Genomic DNA, 19,138 nt, shown 5'->3' with positions numbered 1-19,138 from the left:
TTTTTTCAAGGAACTTCTCTGGCCTGTGTTATAGAGGGGGTCAGACTGTCCCTTTTGGGCCTTGGATTCTGTGAAACTCAGCATTGCCAACTCTCATGAGTCTCATGATGATAATTTTTTTCCTTAAAGCCCCTGGAGTAAGGTGGATATGTCATGATTTCAGTCTACATCCTTAAAGAAAAAGTAAGGGTTTAGCCCTAGTTGGGGTAATCGGCTGACCTGGGTGGCTAATTAATAAAGGTTACCCATGCTCAGTTAGAGGGCAGCTCCAAAGGGCAGCTCGCAGGAGAAACCTGAGCCAGAGGGCTGAGCAGGGCTCTCTGGGGAACCCATCGAGACAGCGAGCCTCTCAGAGGAGCTCATGGAGATGGGCATCTCCTAGATAGAGGACAGCAATCTGCAGGCACCCAAAAGGACCTGGTCTCAGCCAACGGTCACCCAGACACAGTCTGGAAGCCCGGCCTCACGTGGATCACCTGCTTTCCCTGGAGAAGGGTCCCAGTGGACGGACTTCTCCGACCCACTGGCTCCAGAGAAGGAAGTTACTCCAGCAGGGGCAAGAGGCACAACCCCAGGGCAGAGACTGGAACCAAGGGAACCCCGGGGGAAGAGCCTGGGTAGAGGAGAACATGGCACTCAGGTAGGGGACATGGACTAAGATGACCTAGTCTCCCGCCAGGATGTTGGGATGAAAGATTTGTTGATGTTCTCCGTGGGCTTTTGTTCATAAATGACTCCCTCCACTAGGGGGTGCTGTTTGGACTTGCCACTACCCTGGGTGAGGGGAAAACAAAGTAAGGGCTCGCCTGCAACACCACACCTGCCCGCATGGGGGCGCTCTGGAATGACGACAAGGGCTTAAAGGTGTTTGCTCATAATGGCTGTTTTTAAATAGAGCCACAGGGTTTTCCATCACCACTCAGTGACGATGGAAGGCGGGAATCGGAGAGACGCTAATATCTAACCTACAGACTGACCCTGCAGCGGTTTTGCTCCCATAGCGTTTGCTCCAGTCCCATATGACACGTCTATGGGAGACGAGACTCACGCTTCATCCTGTCCAACCTCAGTCATACGGACTGAATCCGAAAGGGTTTTGAGGGAGTAAAACGATACAAGGCAGCATCTGGTCTGTGGGACAAGTTACAGCTACCACAGCTGGGAAGAACAAGTGAATAATCAACTCAAGTGTTCGTTCATGAGGGCCCATACTGGAGGGGGGATGGGGGCAGGCATGGGAGGTAAAAGTCTGTGTTAGGATGAAAAGTGACGAGAGAGGGCGCTGATGAGAACCACAGAGCCGCTGTCCCAAGGAGCAGTTGTGCTGCACCCATGAGTGGATCTTTCGGCTAAGGGCACCTCACACACCCTGTTTTTCCAGCAAGCAAACAGACACACAATACATCTCGGCTCAGGCAAGAACGGGAACGTGTTTATTCAGGTGTGATACTCACGATGCGAGCACTGCATTCCTTTTACATAAGAAAAGTCATCCAAGGAGCAGAATAAAGAAAACAATGTAAAAAACCAGAATCCAACCGGGGGTGAATGTGTCTGAGGTCTATTTTTGGATCATGCCTTGCCGGCACTCAGTCTGGCACTGATCCCTAGCGTGACGTGGATGGGAAATGTCCCTGCGGTAGCAAAAGGCAGGGATCTTTAACTATTCCGCTTTGGAGGTGGTTTGGGCTAAACATTTCCTGGTGAGCCCTGACCTTTTTTTAAATCAGCCCCATCAACTGGGACTACGGGTATAAAAGCAGAAACCCTGCCAACATTATCCACCATTTCCTGATGGGTCAGGAGTACAAGCGGGCATCTCCCCAGTGGGGCAGCACTGTTCATTTGAGCTTCCCAGGCCTCCTGTGCCCAAACCCATGGGAGCAGCAATCCAGATCTGCTAAGTGGCACAGAGGGGCACCTAGTGAAAGCAGCAGGATTTCCTTGTGAACGGCAAGAGGGCAGGTATTGTCTAATGGGATCTGAGAGAGAGTTGGAAGAAAGGGCACCATCGGTAACCCCAGTATAGCTTTGCACAGAGAGGGGTTTGGTGTCTCGTTGGAGAAGCCTGAGCAGGTTCTTCAGGCCATCAAGTTCTTTTTTCCTGACCCGATCACAGTCCGGCCCTGATATAGATGAAGCTGGCCAAGATCGCCATGGCCAGCACCGAGTAGCTGACTTTCACGCTGCTGGCCCCACTGGTGTTGCACAAGAATGAACTGCAGCAGGAAACAGAGGCGGCTGCTATCCCTATGTTTATCCCACCGCTGGGGCAAACTGAAGCACACCCCTTGGAGATGCTCTGCCCGGAATGTCCACCTGAACCGGAAAAAGAAAGAGAGTCAAGATTAAAATATTTCCCAGAGTTCGGACAGGAGCTCCTTAGCTCTGCAAAGGAGATAATTGTTCCGATGTAGCTAATCAATCCTGAGATGAGGAGGCCATTTCTCAGCAGTTAATGGCCTCACAGCCTTATCTCTGCCAGTGAATGCCCAGCCTTTAGAGGTCACTACTGCTATTATATACCATGAAAACAGCACTAGTCTCTTCCTAGCAGTTACAGACCCGTACGTAACAATCTGGGAACATCCCCTTCAGATTCCTGGCCAGGAGGAGGGAACAGCCAATGAACCCTGAGAATCCATTCCAGATTGTCACACTCTGCCCACTGCATGCTGGGACAGGGCTTTGGGAGTTCAGTGGGGGCTGTGTGGATGCAGCACAGAGGTGACTGAGTCCTGTCTCCTGCTCTTGAGCGTCAGAGCTTTAAAGAGCTGGTAGTAGTTAGGTCACAGCAGAGCTCGTTAAGCAGCAGACACCAATATTCCCCAAAAGGCTTCAACCCGGCCTCCTTTTGTGCATGCACAACCAGCCAGGCACTGGGATTGGAGTGTGCAAATTCTCTCACATGCACATGCCAATAGTGGAACCTTGCACCAGCACATCAGATGTTTGGTGCTTAAAGCATCGCATGGCTGGGGAGCAGCTGCAGGACTGGGCTATAAAGAGCCTCATTTCAGGTCTTCAGACAACGCTGGAGGGGTAGATATGCAGCCCCCACATTGGCGTACAGGAAGCCTGACATTTCCTGCACTGCCCTCCTCTCAGTCATTCACTCCTCTGCAAACCTCACTAATGAGTATGGGGGCTCCCGCCCCGTTAGCGCGTCCCAGCAAAGTTCTCCTGCCATTCAGCTTCAAGGAGTTATTCCCAATTACACATCAGCAATGTCCCATCCTTCCAGCAGAAGGAGGAAGGAAAACCCAATGATCTGGAACAGGAGCAGGATATCAACTGGGAAAGAGCTATGGAAAGACAATAGGCAGAACATGCCCAAACTTACCAATTCCTGCACCAATATACGTGGTCACACAGTAGTTCGCATCACTGGGACATATAGTTGATGCCAGACAACCCCAGTTGGAGGACGCATCCGTACAGGTGAAGCACACCAGCGAGTGAGCTGCAAAAGGAAAACACAGCCCATGTTAGAGGCGTGCAGGAATATGTTATTTGTTCCTCGTTTACAATGTGCCTTTGTTGCCAAGAAGGCTAACGGCATATTGGGCTGCATTAGTAGGAGCATGGCCAGCAGATCGAGGGAAGTGATTATTCCCCTCTATTGGGCACTGGTGAGGCCACACCTGGAGTACTGCATCCAGTTTTGGTCCCTTCAATACAGAAGGAATGTGGACAAATTGGAGAGAGTCCAGCGGAGGGCAACAAAAATGATCAGGGGGCTGGGGCACATGACTTACGAGGAGAGGCTGAGGGAACTGGGGTTATTTAGTCTGCAGAAGAGAAGAGGGAGGGGGGATTTGATAGCAGCCTTCAATTACCTGAAGGGGGCTTCCAAAGAGGATGGAGCTCGGCTGTTCTCAGTGGTGGCAGATGACAGAACAAGAAGCAATGGTCTCAAGTTGCAGTGGGGGAGGAATAGGTTGGATATTAGGAAACACTATTTCACCAGGAGGGTGGGGAAGCACTGGAATGGGTTACCTAGGGCGGTGGTGGAATCTCCATCCTTAGATATTTTTAAGGTCAGGCTTGACAAAGCCCTCGCTGGGATGATTTAGTTGGGGTTGGTCCTGCTTTGAGCAGGGGGTTGGACTAGATGACCTCCTGAGCTCTCTTCCAACCCTAATCTTCTATGATTCTATTATTCTAATCCCCATCCCTGTCACCTGCTGCTAATGAGCATCAAAATGGACCATATCCTGATGTTCTCAGCCGCTATTTCAGGCCGAACTCTCACTGAAGCCAGTGATAGGTTTCCCTGTGCGTCGCTGAATAAGGACTTCAGGATTGGACCCAAAACACAGAGGAGCAAATTTTCAAAGGCATAAATGGCAGCTGGGCACGCAACTGCTATTTATGCCTCTGAAAAGTTCCCCCTGCGCCCTCCGTGACACCCATTTGTAAATACTTTCTCAGCACGTTCCTTTCCAAAGCCAGAATGTTACAGACAGGGTAATAGGGTTATAAAACAAAAATAAGCCTGGACTTCTCAAGAAATCATCATGCCAAACCCACCTAATTTCCTTCTTTGACAACTAGCCTAGTGGCTGGGGGATAGCGGTAGGCATGATGTAGCTTGATTTTGACCCAGTCCCATATGACATTCTCAAAAGCAAAGTAGAGAAAGGTGTTCTAAATTAAATTCCGATAAGATGGTTGCATAACTGATTGAAAGACTGTTATCAATGGTTCAGCGTCAAACTGGGAAGGCGAATCCTGTGGGGTACCGCAGAGGCCAGTATTGGGTCCGGTAGTGTCCAGTATTTTCATTAATGATTTGGGCAATGGAGAGTATGCTTATTACATTTAATGCCAAGCTGGGAGGGGTTGCAAGCACTTTGGAGGGCAGGATTAGAATTCAAAATGCCCTTGTGTAGCGAGGCGGTGTGGTGCCCCACCAGCCCGCAGAAGGAAGAATCTCCCCGGGCACCAAAGTGGGCAGAGCCAGTGGATCCTGCACCCGACCCCCAGAGGTCAAGGCGCAGGACAGGAAGTATAAAAGCCCAACCCCAGAGCTCACTTGGGCCACAGCCACCGGAGAGGCCATACGCCTGTGGCCTGGCTCCGGCTTGGGAGACCCCGGCAATCCGCGGACGACCCGAGGATTGGCCGGACCGGCCAATGCCTAATGCCGACCGGTGCACGGAGGAGCTGCCAAGCCTACCCATGGCCAGCTACCTGGAGGAACCCATGGTGCTGGAACCCTCCGAGGACACCACCCTGACCCAGGAACCGTACGAGGGGGAGTCCGGAAGTAGCCCGGGGGCAGCCGACCCTAGTCTGGCCGGAGCACTGCCACAACAGATGTCAGGGTCTTTGGCCGCTTCTAGGGCCCTGGTCTGGGACGCAGTGAAGTGGGTGGGCCTGCGTCCCCCCTGCCACCCAACTCACGGGTGGCCGTCTCCCCCTCTGCCTGTCGCTCAAAGCCAGGAGCCTGGGGTTTGCTGTTGAACTGTTTGCTCAGTCCCTGGCAGAGGGCCTGAGCTTCTGACTGTCTGTTTGCAGGCCCTGCCCTGACCCAGGGCCCAGGCTTATATTGAACTATCTGCTCAGTCCCTGTCTGAGGACCTGAGCCTGTGACTATTTATTTGCTGCCCGTCCTGACCCAGGGCCTGGGCTTATATTGTACTGCTTGCAGGGCCCTGCCTGAAGGTCTGAGCCATAGACTGAGTATTCCCCCCACCCAGCAGAGAGGGTGTAGCGAGGCGGGGTGGTGGGGCACCACCCCGCAGAGGGCCGAGTCCCCTTACATCTTGACAAGTTAGAGAATTGGGCTGAAATCCACAAAGTGAAATTCAAGGAAGTTAAATGCAAATTACTACGGTTCGGAAGGAAAAATCAAATGCACCGCTACAAAATAGGGAACAATAGGTAGTAGCACTGCTGAAAAGGAGCTGAGGGTTATAGTGGATCACAGATTGAATATGAGTCAACAATGTGATACAGTTTCAAAAAAGCCTAATATCATTCTGGAGTGTAGTAACAGGAGTGGTGTACGTAAGACAGAGGAGGTAATTGTCCTGTTCTGTTTGGCACTGGTGAGGCCTCAGCTGGAGTACTGTGTCACGTTCTGGGCACCAAAAGAGGTGGACAAATTGGAGACAGTCCAGAGGAGAGCAACAAAAATGATAAAAGGTTTAGAAAACCTGAACTGTGAGGCTTCCATGGGAAGTTGTGGAATCTCAGTCATTGGAGGTCTTTAAGAACAAGTTGGACAAACACCTGTCAGGGATGGTCTAGGTTTACTTGGTCCTGCCTCAGCATAGGGGGCTGGACTTGATGACCTCTTGGGGTCTCATCCAGCCTGACATTTCTATGATTCTATGACACTAGCTAAGAGAGTGAGCATGCCTCCCTCTACGGGTTGGTCCAAGCAATTTCAACAACCTCCTTCTTATAGCTAACAGTGTTCTCCTTTAGTTTGAGTGATACTGGCCTACAGTTTGGAGCTCAAGACCCTATGTTCAGTCCTCTCTGATTACCATGTCTGTATTACGTAGTCAGTGTTGTTAGGATACAGATATTCAGGCCTGTCTGTAAAGGCCTATACTCTAAGAATTTAGGTGTATTCTTATCACTCAGCTAGTTATAGAGGTATAAAAGCGAGAATCAAAATCACTGTCTGCCGGTGTAAGGGCCTTCTCTCACTGTGACAGTCTGAGGCCCTGTTCTTAGGCTAAGGCCTTTGGCTAAGCAGCAGAGGCAGCCATAAGCTGGGAAGCGACCAGTCACCTCCTCACATTCCAAACTAGTCACATTGAAAGAAGGTGCTCTTGGGCTGTTAGGATACAATCCTGTCCTGATAATGCCTATCGCCTTCAGAGAAAGGGAAGTGCCTCAAAGATGTAAAAGGAAACTTAGTTTGATAGCATCCTGTCTGGCAAGAACTCACTTATCAACAGCTGGGATGTGAAATCCTCACTTCTGTATTGTTTTGTCATTATAGTTCCCACTTTGCTATTGTTTGTCTGTATAATCTCTGTCTGGTTCTGTGGTTGTTTCTGTCTGCTGTATAATTAATTTTGCTGAGTGTAAACTAATTAAGGTGGTGGGATATAATTGGTTAAATAATCATGTTTCAATATGTTAGGATTGCTTCGTTAAATTTCAGTAAAATAATTGGTTAAGGTATAGCTAAGCAGAACTCAAGTTTTACTATACAGTCTGCAGTCAATCGGGAAGTAAGGGGGGAATGGGAACAGGGACACAGGTGTAAGGCTCTGTGGTGTCAGAGCTGGGAAGGGGGACACTAAGGAAGGAAACTGGAATCATGCTTGCTGGAAGTCCACCGCAATAAACATTGAATTGTTTGCACCTGTGGACTTCGGGTATTGTTGCTCTCTGTTCATGCGAGAAGGACCAGGGAAGTGAGTGGGTTAAGGAATAAGCCCCTAAGCGTTACATACAGAAGATGTGCCATCCCAGATCAGACTGTATGTTCAAGTTGTTCAGCATCCTACCTTCTGCAGCGATCATTGCCTGATGCTTCATAGGAAGGAACAAAAATCCACAGTGCACCTGGGCTAATATGCATGGGGGAAACAGCTCCTTCCTGGCTAGAGCAGGTCCAATATTTTATAAGGACTAATTTGCAAAGAGACAGGTACCAATGCATGGTGGGTGGCAATCGAGATATGAGCTCACACTGGCTCTGACAAATGAAATGTGAATGACATGATATGTTATTTATTGATGGGTATCACATGGAAGACCAGAGAATTCATTCTGACTTGCCAAACAAGCTTGGTTATTATTATTACAGTGTCAGAAGCATGCTAAATGCTTTATAGAAACAAATGGAGAGGCAAGGTGCATTTCCTATAGCAGTGGTAGGCAAGCTGCGTCCCATCAGGGTAATCTGCTGGCGGGCCACCAGACAGTTTGTTTACATTTGCACGGATGCCTGCAGGTCCGAGTGGCCGCGGTTCACCGTTCCCAGCCAATGGAGCTGCGGGAAGCGGCGCAGGCTGCAGAGATGTGCTGGCCACCGCTTCTGGCAACTCCCATTGGCTGGGAACGGCGAACCGCGGCCACTGGGACCTTTAGGCAGCCGTGAAAATGTAAACAAACTGTCTGGCGGCCTGCCAGCAGATTACCCTGATGGGATGCAGGTTGCCCACTACTGTCCTAGAGAGTTTATAGTGCAAATTGGACAGGAAGTGCTGCGTGAGGGTGACAAAGAGAAGGAGGGGATGGGTTAAGGAAGAACAAGATCTGAAGCATTAAGTTCATCCCAGGGCTTGATTTTGCCACTTGGATGTAACAATCCCTCCACCTCCATGGGTCACCAGCAGAGTTTGAACCCAGGCCTTTCAGCCACACAACACAGACCTTGACCACTGGTAGGGAACTGATAACTCCAACTAGAAGCAGTAGTGGGCTGTTATCCTCTGCGGCCCAGACACTAGAAGAGGATGCAATACGCATTTTACAAACACGTGCTCCACCTACACTGGGGAGTGCCTTACTCACACGACTCCAGTCGGGCCAGGCGGGGAGTAAAGGGCTCTTTCAGCTGCTCATCGTTTTTTAAAGTTGACAGCTAGCCTAGCAAAGGTGGGGAGCAGAGAACCTCTTCTCCAGCTCTCCCAGCACACCCACCTAGCTGAGGGCAGGGCACACTCCGATCTTGGCTTTGGCTACAACACCCACTAACACCCCACAGTTCCAGTGAGAGCGGGAGCATGATTAGGCCACTGGCCCCACAGCATACATGCCATAGATGGTGAACACTGGGCTCTCCCCCACCAGTCACCTTGATCTAGCCCTGCCCTCTGTGACACTGCACCCTATATCCTTCATAGAGATATTATGATATGATTATGGCATAATTATGTTGTCTTTTATGCCAGATAGGTCATGTGAGAAATCACTGGATCCTTGGATATTTACTGAATATGATTATCCTATTTGCATGCCTTTATCATTTTTGTATCTTAAGTTAGGAATAGTGACTATTTAGCTCTATTACAAATGTGTTTACCCCTGGGGAACGCCCACTGGACCAGATGCTTTCATTCTGAAAAGCTGGGTGGGGAAGGGCCATTAGAGACAACAATAGGCCTTAGAAAAGACTCATCTCCCACCTGGAGGCCTTCCTGAGGACTCTGCAGACAGCCTCTGACTCATGGCTGTGATGACACTACTGGGACATGGGACTAGGTCACCTGGTGCTGGACTCCATTTTGGGATATCAGTGTTTTTCCACAGACTGGTCTGGGAACCAAGCTTTCAAACAAAGGGTTCCCACCATATGCAAAAGCTCTTTAAGGCAGGGGAGTGACATCATCGAGGTTCTTCACTGACTCCTCACCCAAAGAGACTCCTGGATCACCTGAGGAAAAAAGACTGTACTGGGGGAAGTGCTGGACCCAGGCTAAAGGGATTTTTAGCCTGTGAATGGAACACCAGGGGGATTCTAAGCTGTAAGCAAGTGCAGCTTGCCCCTTAAGAATCTTCAGCCTGCTTGTATCATCACTTAGAGTGAGGATCTGCTGTTCATATTCTGTTCATATTTAGTATATTAAGCTTAGATTGCATTTTTGTTTATTTGCTAGGTAATCTGCTTTGATCTGTTTGCTATACCTTATAATCACTTAAAATCTATCCTTTGTAGTTAATAAACTTGGTTTTGCTTTGTCTAAAACCAGTTTGAGGGAGTCATAACTTGGGGCAAAAAGTTGTTGTATATTCCTCTCCGCAGTGAGGGAGGGGGTGAATTTCATGAGCTTATGCTGTACAGTTCCCTGTGCAGCACAAGGCGGTATAATTTTGGGTTTACACTCCAGAGGGGGTGCGTGCCTGAGCATGTGGCCAATACCTTAGCTGGAGCCTTCCCATGCAGAGTTGATCGCAGCATCTGCATGTAACTGCAGCTGGGTATGTCCCCACCTGTATGTGTGCTGGAGAAAGTTCAGGTCAAAGCCTGGGAGAGTGCTTGGCAGGCTGGTCACAGCAGTATAGTGTAAAGGGAGCCCAGGTTGGCGGGTCAGTGGTACCCCAGTTCCAGGTGGCACCCCAGGGGGAACCTGTCACACCCTCCACCAGCACAACGTCTCCCGGACCCTCCATGAAGCCAGCAACTTCTCTTCTGCTTCTTCTCCATCTGATGAAAAGATGGGCAAGATTTTGAAATGCTCCTCAGTAAAGTGAGCGAAGGCAAGAGACCTGGGCTCTGATCAGCGGCTAAACACAGGTGCGGTGCTTCTTGACAGTTCCGTCATTTTTTAAATACAGACATTGGGATTATTGGCTTATTGGACCAGCTGCACTCGAACGGCTACGTGCACTTCGGGGGTCACTGTTTATTATTACTGAGCACCCAAAGTGTAAGATCTCTGTGCTGTGTTTATACAGCACCTGGCGTAATGCAGTTCTGGTTCATGACTAAGGCTCCTAGGAGTCCAGGGTCGAAGCAGAAAAATCAACAGATGTTTTATCAAGAGACACTAATTGAACTATATGAGTGGGAGGTCTGGAGAATGCAGCTAGAACAAGCCGAGGCCGGTTTTCAAACAGCTCCACCCCCATCACTTCATAGCAAGAATATGTAGTTACACGCATGGCATCATCAGCTCAAAACGTCACTGCCTGATCCTGAAGGAAGAGGCTGCTTTCCTAACAAGTCCGCAGAGCAGTTTAAACTGCAGCTACCTGGCAGGATTACAGAGCCACAGGTCGGATTCAAATCCCACGGATGCCAGAGGAAAGCCTCCCATTGACACAGCCTCAGACAGCACGGTCCTCCGAGGAGCCGATGAATCAGTGAATTAATCTGATGATTCAATTCTGAGTCAGTACAAATGGCATCACAGAGATTCCACATTGATTGTCTTTCAGGGCATGGCTACACTTGCAGATGTAGAGCGCTTTGAGTTAAACCAGCCTTCGTAGAGCGCAGTAGGGAAAGCGATGCAGTCTGCCCACACTAAAAGCTTCAAGCTCACTGGCGTGGCCACATTTGCAGCACTTGCAGCGGCATTGGGAGCGGTGCATTATGGGCAGCTATCCCAGCATGCAAGTGACTGCAACGTGCTTTTCAAATGGGGATGGAGGGGTGGGGTAGAGTGTGACAGGGAGTGTGTTGTGTGTATGTGGGGGGAGAGAGAGTGGGTTTTTTGGGGGCTGAGAGCATGTCACCATGCTGTCTTGTAAGTTCAGACAGCAGCAGACCCCCCCCACCGCCTCTCTCTCACACACACAGCATTCCACACTAATGGTTGCTTTGTCTCAGAGCAGATAAGCAGCCGGCTGTCAGAAACGGAGCTTTCAAAGGGCATATCCGCGTTCCTGCAGCATTCAAAAACAATGACAAGAGTGGCCACTTGACTTAAGGGGATTATGAGACGTTTCCGGAGGCTGATCAGAGCACAGTTATGCAACACCTTGTTCACACTGACGCCTGGGCATTATAGCCAAGACGCAGCAAACATTATTCCTCTTGCCGAGGTGGAGTACCAGGAACGCTCTAGCCGTAGAGTCAGAGCGCTCTACGGGCCTTGCCAGTGTGGATGGGTAGTGAGCTAGTGCGCCCGGGGCTGCTTTAATGTACTCTAACTCGCAAGTGTAGCCAAGCCCTTAGTGACTCTAAGGCAGATGATCTTAGTTCAGTTTGCATTTTTAATCATCAGTGCCACAAGTTTAACCTTGATCATTCCTGTTTACTCATCATCACTAATCTAGCTCTTAACAGGGGTTCTTATATAGCCCCCCCAGTACCATAGCATCTGAGTACCTCAGCATCTTCAATGTATTTACCCTCACAACACCCCTGTTTTTACATATGGGGAAACTGAGACACAGCGAGGCTAAGTACCTTGCCCAGGGACATGCAGGAAGTTTGTAGCAGAACAGGAATTTAAACCTAGGCCTCCCAAGTTCTACTCTAGTGCCTGATCAACCGGACCATCCTTCCTTTCACTAATAACCATTTTATGATCTCACTTAAACAATTCTGCCTAGATGTGTGAGCCAGAATAGAATCCAGCTCCACTCCCTCTCCCAGAGCTACACTGGCAAACACGGTTAAAGAGGAATGAAAATGAATTCTTTATCATAATTCCAAATACTCATGTTGAGTAGTTAGGTGCAATTTACAACACTGTTATATTTCTGCCCATAGCAATTACTGATCTCAATATTTCTGATATATTTATAGGTGCATTTTTAAAATGTCCTTTGATTTGAAAGTGTCCAATTGTTATGTGGCTAATCTGCGTTCCTAGCAGAGTAACCCTAACCCAGCCCCCATCCAATCATGTGTTCAACCCCCTTATTACACTGTGTCTTACTTTAGACTGTAAACTCTCCAGGACAGGGACTGCTTTTTACTGTGTCTGTAAGCCAGCAAAATGGGCCCTGAATCATAACTGTGGCTTCTGCCTCCTCCTGTAATATGTACAATAAACAATGTCTGTACTAGATTCCCAGATTCATGAGATCATTGTAAACATCTAGGCTGACCTCCTATAAAACACAGGCCAGAGAACTGCCCCCAAAATAATTCCTAGAGCAGAGCTTTTAGAAAAACACCCAATTTTGATTTAAAATTTGTCAGTGATGGAGAATCCACCATGACCCTTGGTAAATTGTTCCAATGGTTAATGACCCTCACTGTTACAAATGTATGCCTGATTAACAATCTGATGTGTCCAGCTTCAACTTCCACACAGTGGATCTTGTTATCGGTTGCTCTTGAAGATTGAAGAGTCCATTATTAAGCTTACCAAGCGATCCAGATTGCTCTTTATCAGTGACCTTAGCTCTTCGATATTTACCACTTCCCTAGTTTTTCTGTCACCTGTAAATTTATCAGTGATGACGTTGTTTTCTTCCAGGTCACTGATAAAAATGTTAAATAGCGTAGCGCCAAGAACTGATCCCTGCAGGACCCCGCTGGAGACACACCCACTCGTTGACAATTCCCCATTGACAATTACATTGCGACACCTATCAGTGAGCCAGCTTTTAGGCCAGGTCTACACTACCACTTATGTCGGCAAAATTTACGCTGCTCACACACACACACCGCCGGAGAGACATCAGTTACACCGACCTATCTGCTAGTGTGGACACTGCTATGTCGCTCACCCGCCAACACAGCTACAGCCACTCACTGGGGGTGGTTTAGTGCTCTCAGCGGGAGAGCTCTGTCCGGTCGGCATACAGCAGCCACACGAGAGATCGCACGGAGGCGCAGCTGCATCGGTACAGCTGTGCCACTGTAAACGCGCCCGGGTAGACGTGGCCGTAGTCAGTGTGTGCCGTGCTAATGTTCTGTCCGTCTAGTTTTTCCATCGAAATCTCACGCGGCACCAAGTCAAACGCCAGTGCTAGCAAGTACATTACAGAGAAAAAACAGAAACAACGGGCTCCTGAAAAATGTCTAATAATAGAAAACGCAATGAAGAGGGAGGAATTATTTAAGGAGGCTGAGACTGAAACTACAGAACAAAGAACCTAAGCAATGCAAGCGCAAAAACCAGTTGCCACCAAACAGATGATGGAACAATTTGCCAGGAGAAGAAGCTTTTGGTGCTCAGCTCCTAGAGATGCTGACGAACTCCTGAGATACAACACAGCCCTCAGGAAATGCCTTAGATAAGACCTGTGCAATCTGACCTTGCAAAGAGCAGAGCTCGGCCAAGGCTTTCAAACCCCGACCCAAAGCCCAGTGCAGTCAGTGGAAAGACTCCCACTGACATCACTGGGCTCTGGATCAAGCCGTTACTGCCCACGCCAGCTCTGTCTGTGTTCTCTGCGCAGCCACTGCTCTCCTTCAACAGCCCAGTACTTGGCACTTAAACACCATGTGATGTCTTCAAGGCAGGTTAGTGTATAGCCAGCTAAAGCAAAGGGAGTTCCTCGGGAGAGGGTCCTTGCCTGGCAAAAGGAATATTCCTGTTGCTCTGGGGACAAAGCTACCTGCAATAACCCCATTTGACTGGCGAAGGGTGTCTACTGTCCAGGCACAGGGGCCAGCAGATTTCTCTCACACCCTGGGCTTAATATGATCACATATAGACTGGGACTGGGAAAATAACACACTCTTTGTGTCCACTTGGTTGAAATCACGATGTGCTTAGACACTGCGGCGTGGGATCCAGAGTGAGTATCTAGAGGGGGCAGCTAAGATCGTCTTAAGAGCAGCGAGAAACCAACTTGTTGTTTCTCACTGTGGACCCCATGGAATTGGAAGTGTTCTTGATTTCTGAGCCAGGAACCCAGGTGGCTGGGTCTGGTCAGTTCCCTTGGGCTCAGGCTGTAGTTTACCCTGGCACCTGGTGCAGGTCTTGGGGTGACTTATTTATGTACATTAATGTGAGTAAACAGTAAGAGAGGGGGTTAATACATTTGTATAGACGATCAAAAGACAACAACATCTGAGAGCATATAAATGGGGAAATCTTCGAACAAGTGAACATTCGTTGGTTAATAACCGAGCCTGTTCTTCCTAGGTTTAGTGGCAAATAAATAAATAAATAAATAAATAAAAGCCTGTTCCACAAACACCTTTTATCCCTGGAGCTCTCCCATTCAAGTATCAAACCGCCCCAGACCTCCTTATTTTTAAAACCAGATGAGCTCAGGAAGAGTTGGAGGAGTAAAATTTATCCTCCATTAAGAATCAACCAGTAGCTTCTCCAAACAGAACCTACTGCTGTGACCCCCCCTCCAATATTACTGGATTCCACCACAGTATTGTAAGATCGTAGGGCCTGAGTCTGATCTCACTTATACCATTCCTCCAAATTAATTGAATTCAGTGCAGTTACCCCTGATTTACTCCACTGTATCTGGGATCATAATCAGACCCTTATGTTTTTAGCTGATTACAGTAGAAGAACTTGCAAAAATTATGGTTGCAAGAAAGCAATGCTGAGAAGCACTGATCGCCCTGAGTAAAAGAGCCTAGCTCAGAGGATAACCGTATAAAAGATTTCTTTAAGAGATGACTAGACAGGTCTCTAGGGGTAGTCAGCCCCCCCTCATCTTCCCCTAGACCTTTCAAGACATGCTGCTGTTGGAAGGAGAACTGTGCTCCCTCTTGCATCCAGAGCACTGCATCCCCCTAAGCATCATGAAACGGAGATAATTTGCTATGCCTGCACTGAGCTATTTTTATTACATCCACACAAGCTAGTGCTCAAAAGACAGCCAACGCACCAGCCATTGCTTCGCACGACCAAGCGGCTGGCTGCAAAGGGAGGTTTGCAGAAGTGCCAGCTCCCACTTAAAGGTAGAATCTTTGCCCACGGTGCTGCAAAAATCCCCCTCTGCCCCTGCCATTTCTAGCCGCTTCCCTGGCTCTTTGTCTGGCACAGAGAAATCATGAGCAGCATCTCACCTTGCTCCACACACACAACCGCCACCAGCAGGGCAAGAAGAAAAGCCTTCATCTTCGGCCGGGGCAGAAAGGCAGCTGCTTCTTGGTGGGGCTGATTTTAATGAGGATCTTGATGTTTTCCTGTGAAGGCAGCTCATGCAAAGACTGGGAGTTAGTGGGGAGGAGTCAGGAAATTGATGGCTGGGTGTGGGATGTGCAGGGGAGTTTGCTCACGTGGGTTTTTTTCTTAGAACAGCCAGAGGCAACAAGGCTCAGAGTCTTAACAGAATGCAGTGCCCCAGGAAATGTAATTGTGTTTGGTTTCGTTTCCCCGCTGCAGTCTGGAGGGAGGAGGAAATGCAGGAGGACTAAAGCATTCCTGTGCCAAAAGCTTTTGCGCAAGGAGATGGTTAATACACTGCATAAGCCAGACACCAGCGATGGAAAATCCCTACTCTATTGTCTAATCCGGTGATTCTTAACCTTTTCCATACCGGGTTCCAACAGCAAATAGGGTGGGGACCCTGCTCCCTGCCTTTTTGGTGCAGAGAGAGGGACGAGGGTCACCAGTGCTGCTGGCCCGCACAGAGACGCTCCATCCTGTGAAAAAGTTCCAGTGGGCGATAAATCTTTCTGCCCACATCCGGATGACAAGGTAAAAACTCATGGGGGTTTAAATGTTACAGTATTGGGCTGCTCTGGTGTTTTCTACCACAGGGATGTTAAATTTAATTATACTGTAGAATCATAGAATACCAGGGTTGGAAGGGACTTCAGGAGGTCATCTAGTCCAACCCACTGCTCAAAGCAGGACCAATCCCCATTTTTTGGCCCAGATCCCTAAATGGCCCCCTCAAGGATTGAACTCACAACCCTGGGTTTAGCAGGCCAATGCTCAAACCACTGAGCTATCCCTTATGGTTGCTATTACCAAGCAGTCCAGCTATAGTCAGCTCTTGGACCCGATCCTGTGCTCCACTGAGGACTCTGCACCTTATGACGTCATTTGCTAAAGTGCAAAGTGAGTGTAAAATGCCACCGTGGTTCTTTGGTACCGTTTGACACCCTCTTTGCACAGGGAGGAAGGATTGCACACAGTGTAGGGCAATGGTGTATAAAGGCCCTCATGATGGCCTCTCAGGGATTCTTGTAACTACATAAAGATTTGTAATTTTTCACCTCATTTTCTATCTCCGGCCATGCCACCTTGAACATGTCTGCTTTCAGAAGCAGAGTAGGGTCGGGGCTGCTTAGGGCTTGGATGGGAGACCTTGTTTGCTTGCTGATGTCTGGTGAGAGTTTATAGCTAGGGCCCTACCAAATTCTTGGTCCATTTTGGTCAATTTCAGGGTCCTAGGATTTTAAAAGTAATAAATTTCATGATGTCAGCTATTTAAATCTGAAATTTCATGGTGTTGTAATTCTCGGGGTCCTGACCGCAAAGGGAGTTGTGTTGGGGGGGAGGTCAGAAGGTTATCGTAGGGGGTTTGCGGTGCTGCTACCCTTATTCTGCACGGCTGCTGGCGGCGACGCTGCCTTCAGAGCTGGGCAGCTGGAGAGCGGTGGCTGCTGTCCGGGAGCCCAGCTCGGAAGGCAGAGCCACCGCCAGGACCAACGCAGAAGTAAGGGTGGCATGGTCTGGTATTTCCACCCTTACTTCTGCGCCGCTGCTGGCGGGGTTGTGCCTTCAGAGCTGGGTGCCTGGCCAACAGCCGCCGCTCTCTGGCCGCCCGGCTCTGAAGGCAGCACAGAAGCAAGGGTGGCAATACTGCAAACCCCCTAAAATAATCTTGTGACCCCTCTGCATCTCCCTTTTGGGTCAGGACCCCCTATTTGAGAAATACTGGTCTCCCCTGTGAAATCTGTATAATATAGGGTAAAAGCACACAAAAGATGAGATTTCATGCAGGTGAGACCATTTTCACGGTCTGTGACATGTTTTTCATGTCTGTGAATTTGGTAGGGCCATATTTATAGTTAAGCTCACAGCTGATCATCTGTGCTGAAGCCCATAGCTGTGCTCCAGCCACTGGGTTGCGGGGACGGGATACTAGAAATGCCAAGGCTAACTTCAGGTTTTATTTACCATGTTTCTAGCCCCTTTCGTTGCACAGAAAGCCTTGAAAATGGCTCTCCATAACTTTGGTAAATCAAAATGGAACAAAAGCATTCGTCCTTTCTAGATGGCAAGCCATGGCAAGTATCAGGCCACAATTGTTTTGGCTGCCGTCCTGACCTATTAAGGTAGTATTCGGGGGGCGGGGGCGGTTTACATGCAGAAAAGTGTTCCCCCCCCGCCAAAATATTTCAACAACTGCTGATGGGATTTTGTCCAAACTTTGCAAAAAAATGACCTTCCAGCAGGCAGCCACCGTGGAAAATTTGAGTCTCCAAAATGAAAATTTTGGCAAATTATGGGCATGTGCAAATGGCGTATTAGAACAGAAACTCTTTGCTCTTGTGTAAGTACCAGCAACGAATGTTAAACCATGTAGCCACCAATGTAATGCAGCCACTTCTGGGGTGAAAGGCAGGAACCAACCAGTTCAAAGTACTCTCCAAAGAGGGGAAATTCTGGCTAAAGATATCATTCCTCTCTTATAAAAAGTGTGGTGAAATCTCTAATGCTCATACAGAGGAGACATGACCTCCTTTTTAAGGTCTCATCCAAACTACTCCCACTCAGTGAAGTGCATGGGACACCATTTATCTGTCTGGGAAAGGTGAAGGTCTGAGTTGTCCCTGCTGGAATTTGGACCTATAATTCCACAGAGTCTAAATGGTCTGTATGGCCAGTCCCACTAATCCAAAAACTTTGCATCAAGCCCCTCAAAATCATGAGTCTGACTTAAAAATCCTGAGCTTGTCTCTGCAACAAGGAGGGATTAAAAATATTTTAAAAAATAAATAAATGAAATCTGAAGTTCTCACATGATCTCATGACTCCAGGAGCTGAGGCTTTAAGAAAAAAAAACCCCGAATGGGCTCACACACACTATTAATAGACAAGCAGTCATTTACTAGAGCAGTTAGAATGGAAAGGTTGCAACTAGCCTCCCTTTCCTGTAGATAAGAAAGGTGATAAGCAATGTGACTACTAGCCAAAGTCCTCTGGAGAGCAAGAGAGTATAGAGATAACTGATCTTCATGTCTAGTCCCTAGGGCTATCCCTTTCGATTAGGAATTATATGTAGATGCTACCTCCTCAGCCCTTCCTCTTCAAGTAGGCAAATCAAGTCTTTGGTGTGAGCCAGTGGCTAGAATGCTGGTCTGGAACTTGGGAGACCATCGTTTGATTGTCTTCTCCCCCACAGATTTCCTGGGTGACTCTTGGCAAGTTACTTGCAGCCAGTTCTTTAAGGTGCCTCCAAAAGGCACTGTTGGAACGTCCACATCAAGCGACCACCGCTGACTGCGATTGTAACAACCGTTATTCACATCTATTCAACCTTTTATTAAAGACAGAAAAAAGTGGGGGGGGGGCGGGAGGGGAAGGGACTGTTAAGCATTTGAGATATAAAGTGTTACCTGTAAAGGCTTTCATTGTACTGGAGATAAGGTCTAAATATTTAAGAGTGAAGAGAATTAACCACTGGGACAACGTACCAAGGGTCATATTGGATTCTCCATCACTGGCCATTTTTTAAATCCAGGTTGGATGTTTTTCTAAAGGATAATCCTTAGGAATTTTTTCAAGGAACTTCTCTGGCCTGTGTTATAGAGAGGGTCAGACTGTCCCTTTTGGGCCTTGGATTCTGTGAAACTCAGCATTGCCAACTCTCATGAGTCTCATGA

General features: G+C 48.4%; 1 protein-coding gene across 1 annotated transcript; it reads right to left on the bottom strand.

The window, feature by feature from the left end:
* Nucleotides 1-1,411: 1,411 nt before the first annotated feature.
* On the bottom strand, nt 1,412-15,667 carry LOC141982054 (lymphocyte antigen 6E-like). Its single transcript, XM_074943745.1, has 3 exons — nt 15,365-15,667; nt 3,344-3,463; nt 1,412-2,319 (listed from the first exon to the last, which is right to left on the bottom strand). The coding sequence occupies exons 1-3, from the start codon at nt 15,414-15,416 to the stop codon at nt 2,114-2,116; spliced, it is 378 nt and encodes a 125-aa protein (XP_074799846.1). The 5' UTR covers nt 15,417-15,667; the 3' UTR covers nt 1,412-2,113.
* Between the last annotated feature and the right edge of the window lie 3,471 nt (nt 15,668-19,138).

This window comes from Natator depressus, chromosome 2 (genome assembly GCF_965152275.1).
Source record: "Natator depressus isolate rNatDep1 chromosome 2, rNatDep2.hap1, whole genome shotgun sequence".
Lineage (NCBI taxonomy): Eukaryota > Metazoa > Chordata > Testudines > Cheloniidae > Natator > Natator depressus.
The sequence above is the reverse complement of the archived record's forward strand: the minus strand, read 5'-3'. Positions and strand labels throughout refer to the sequence as shown.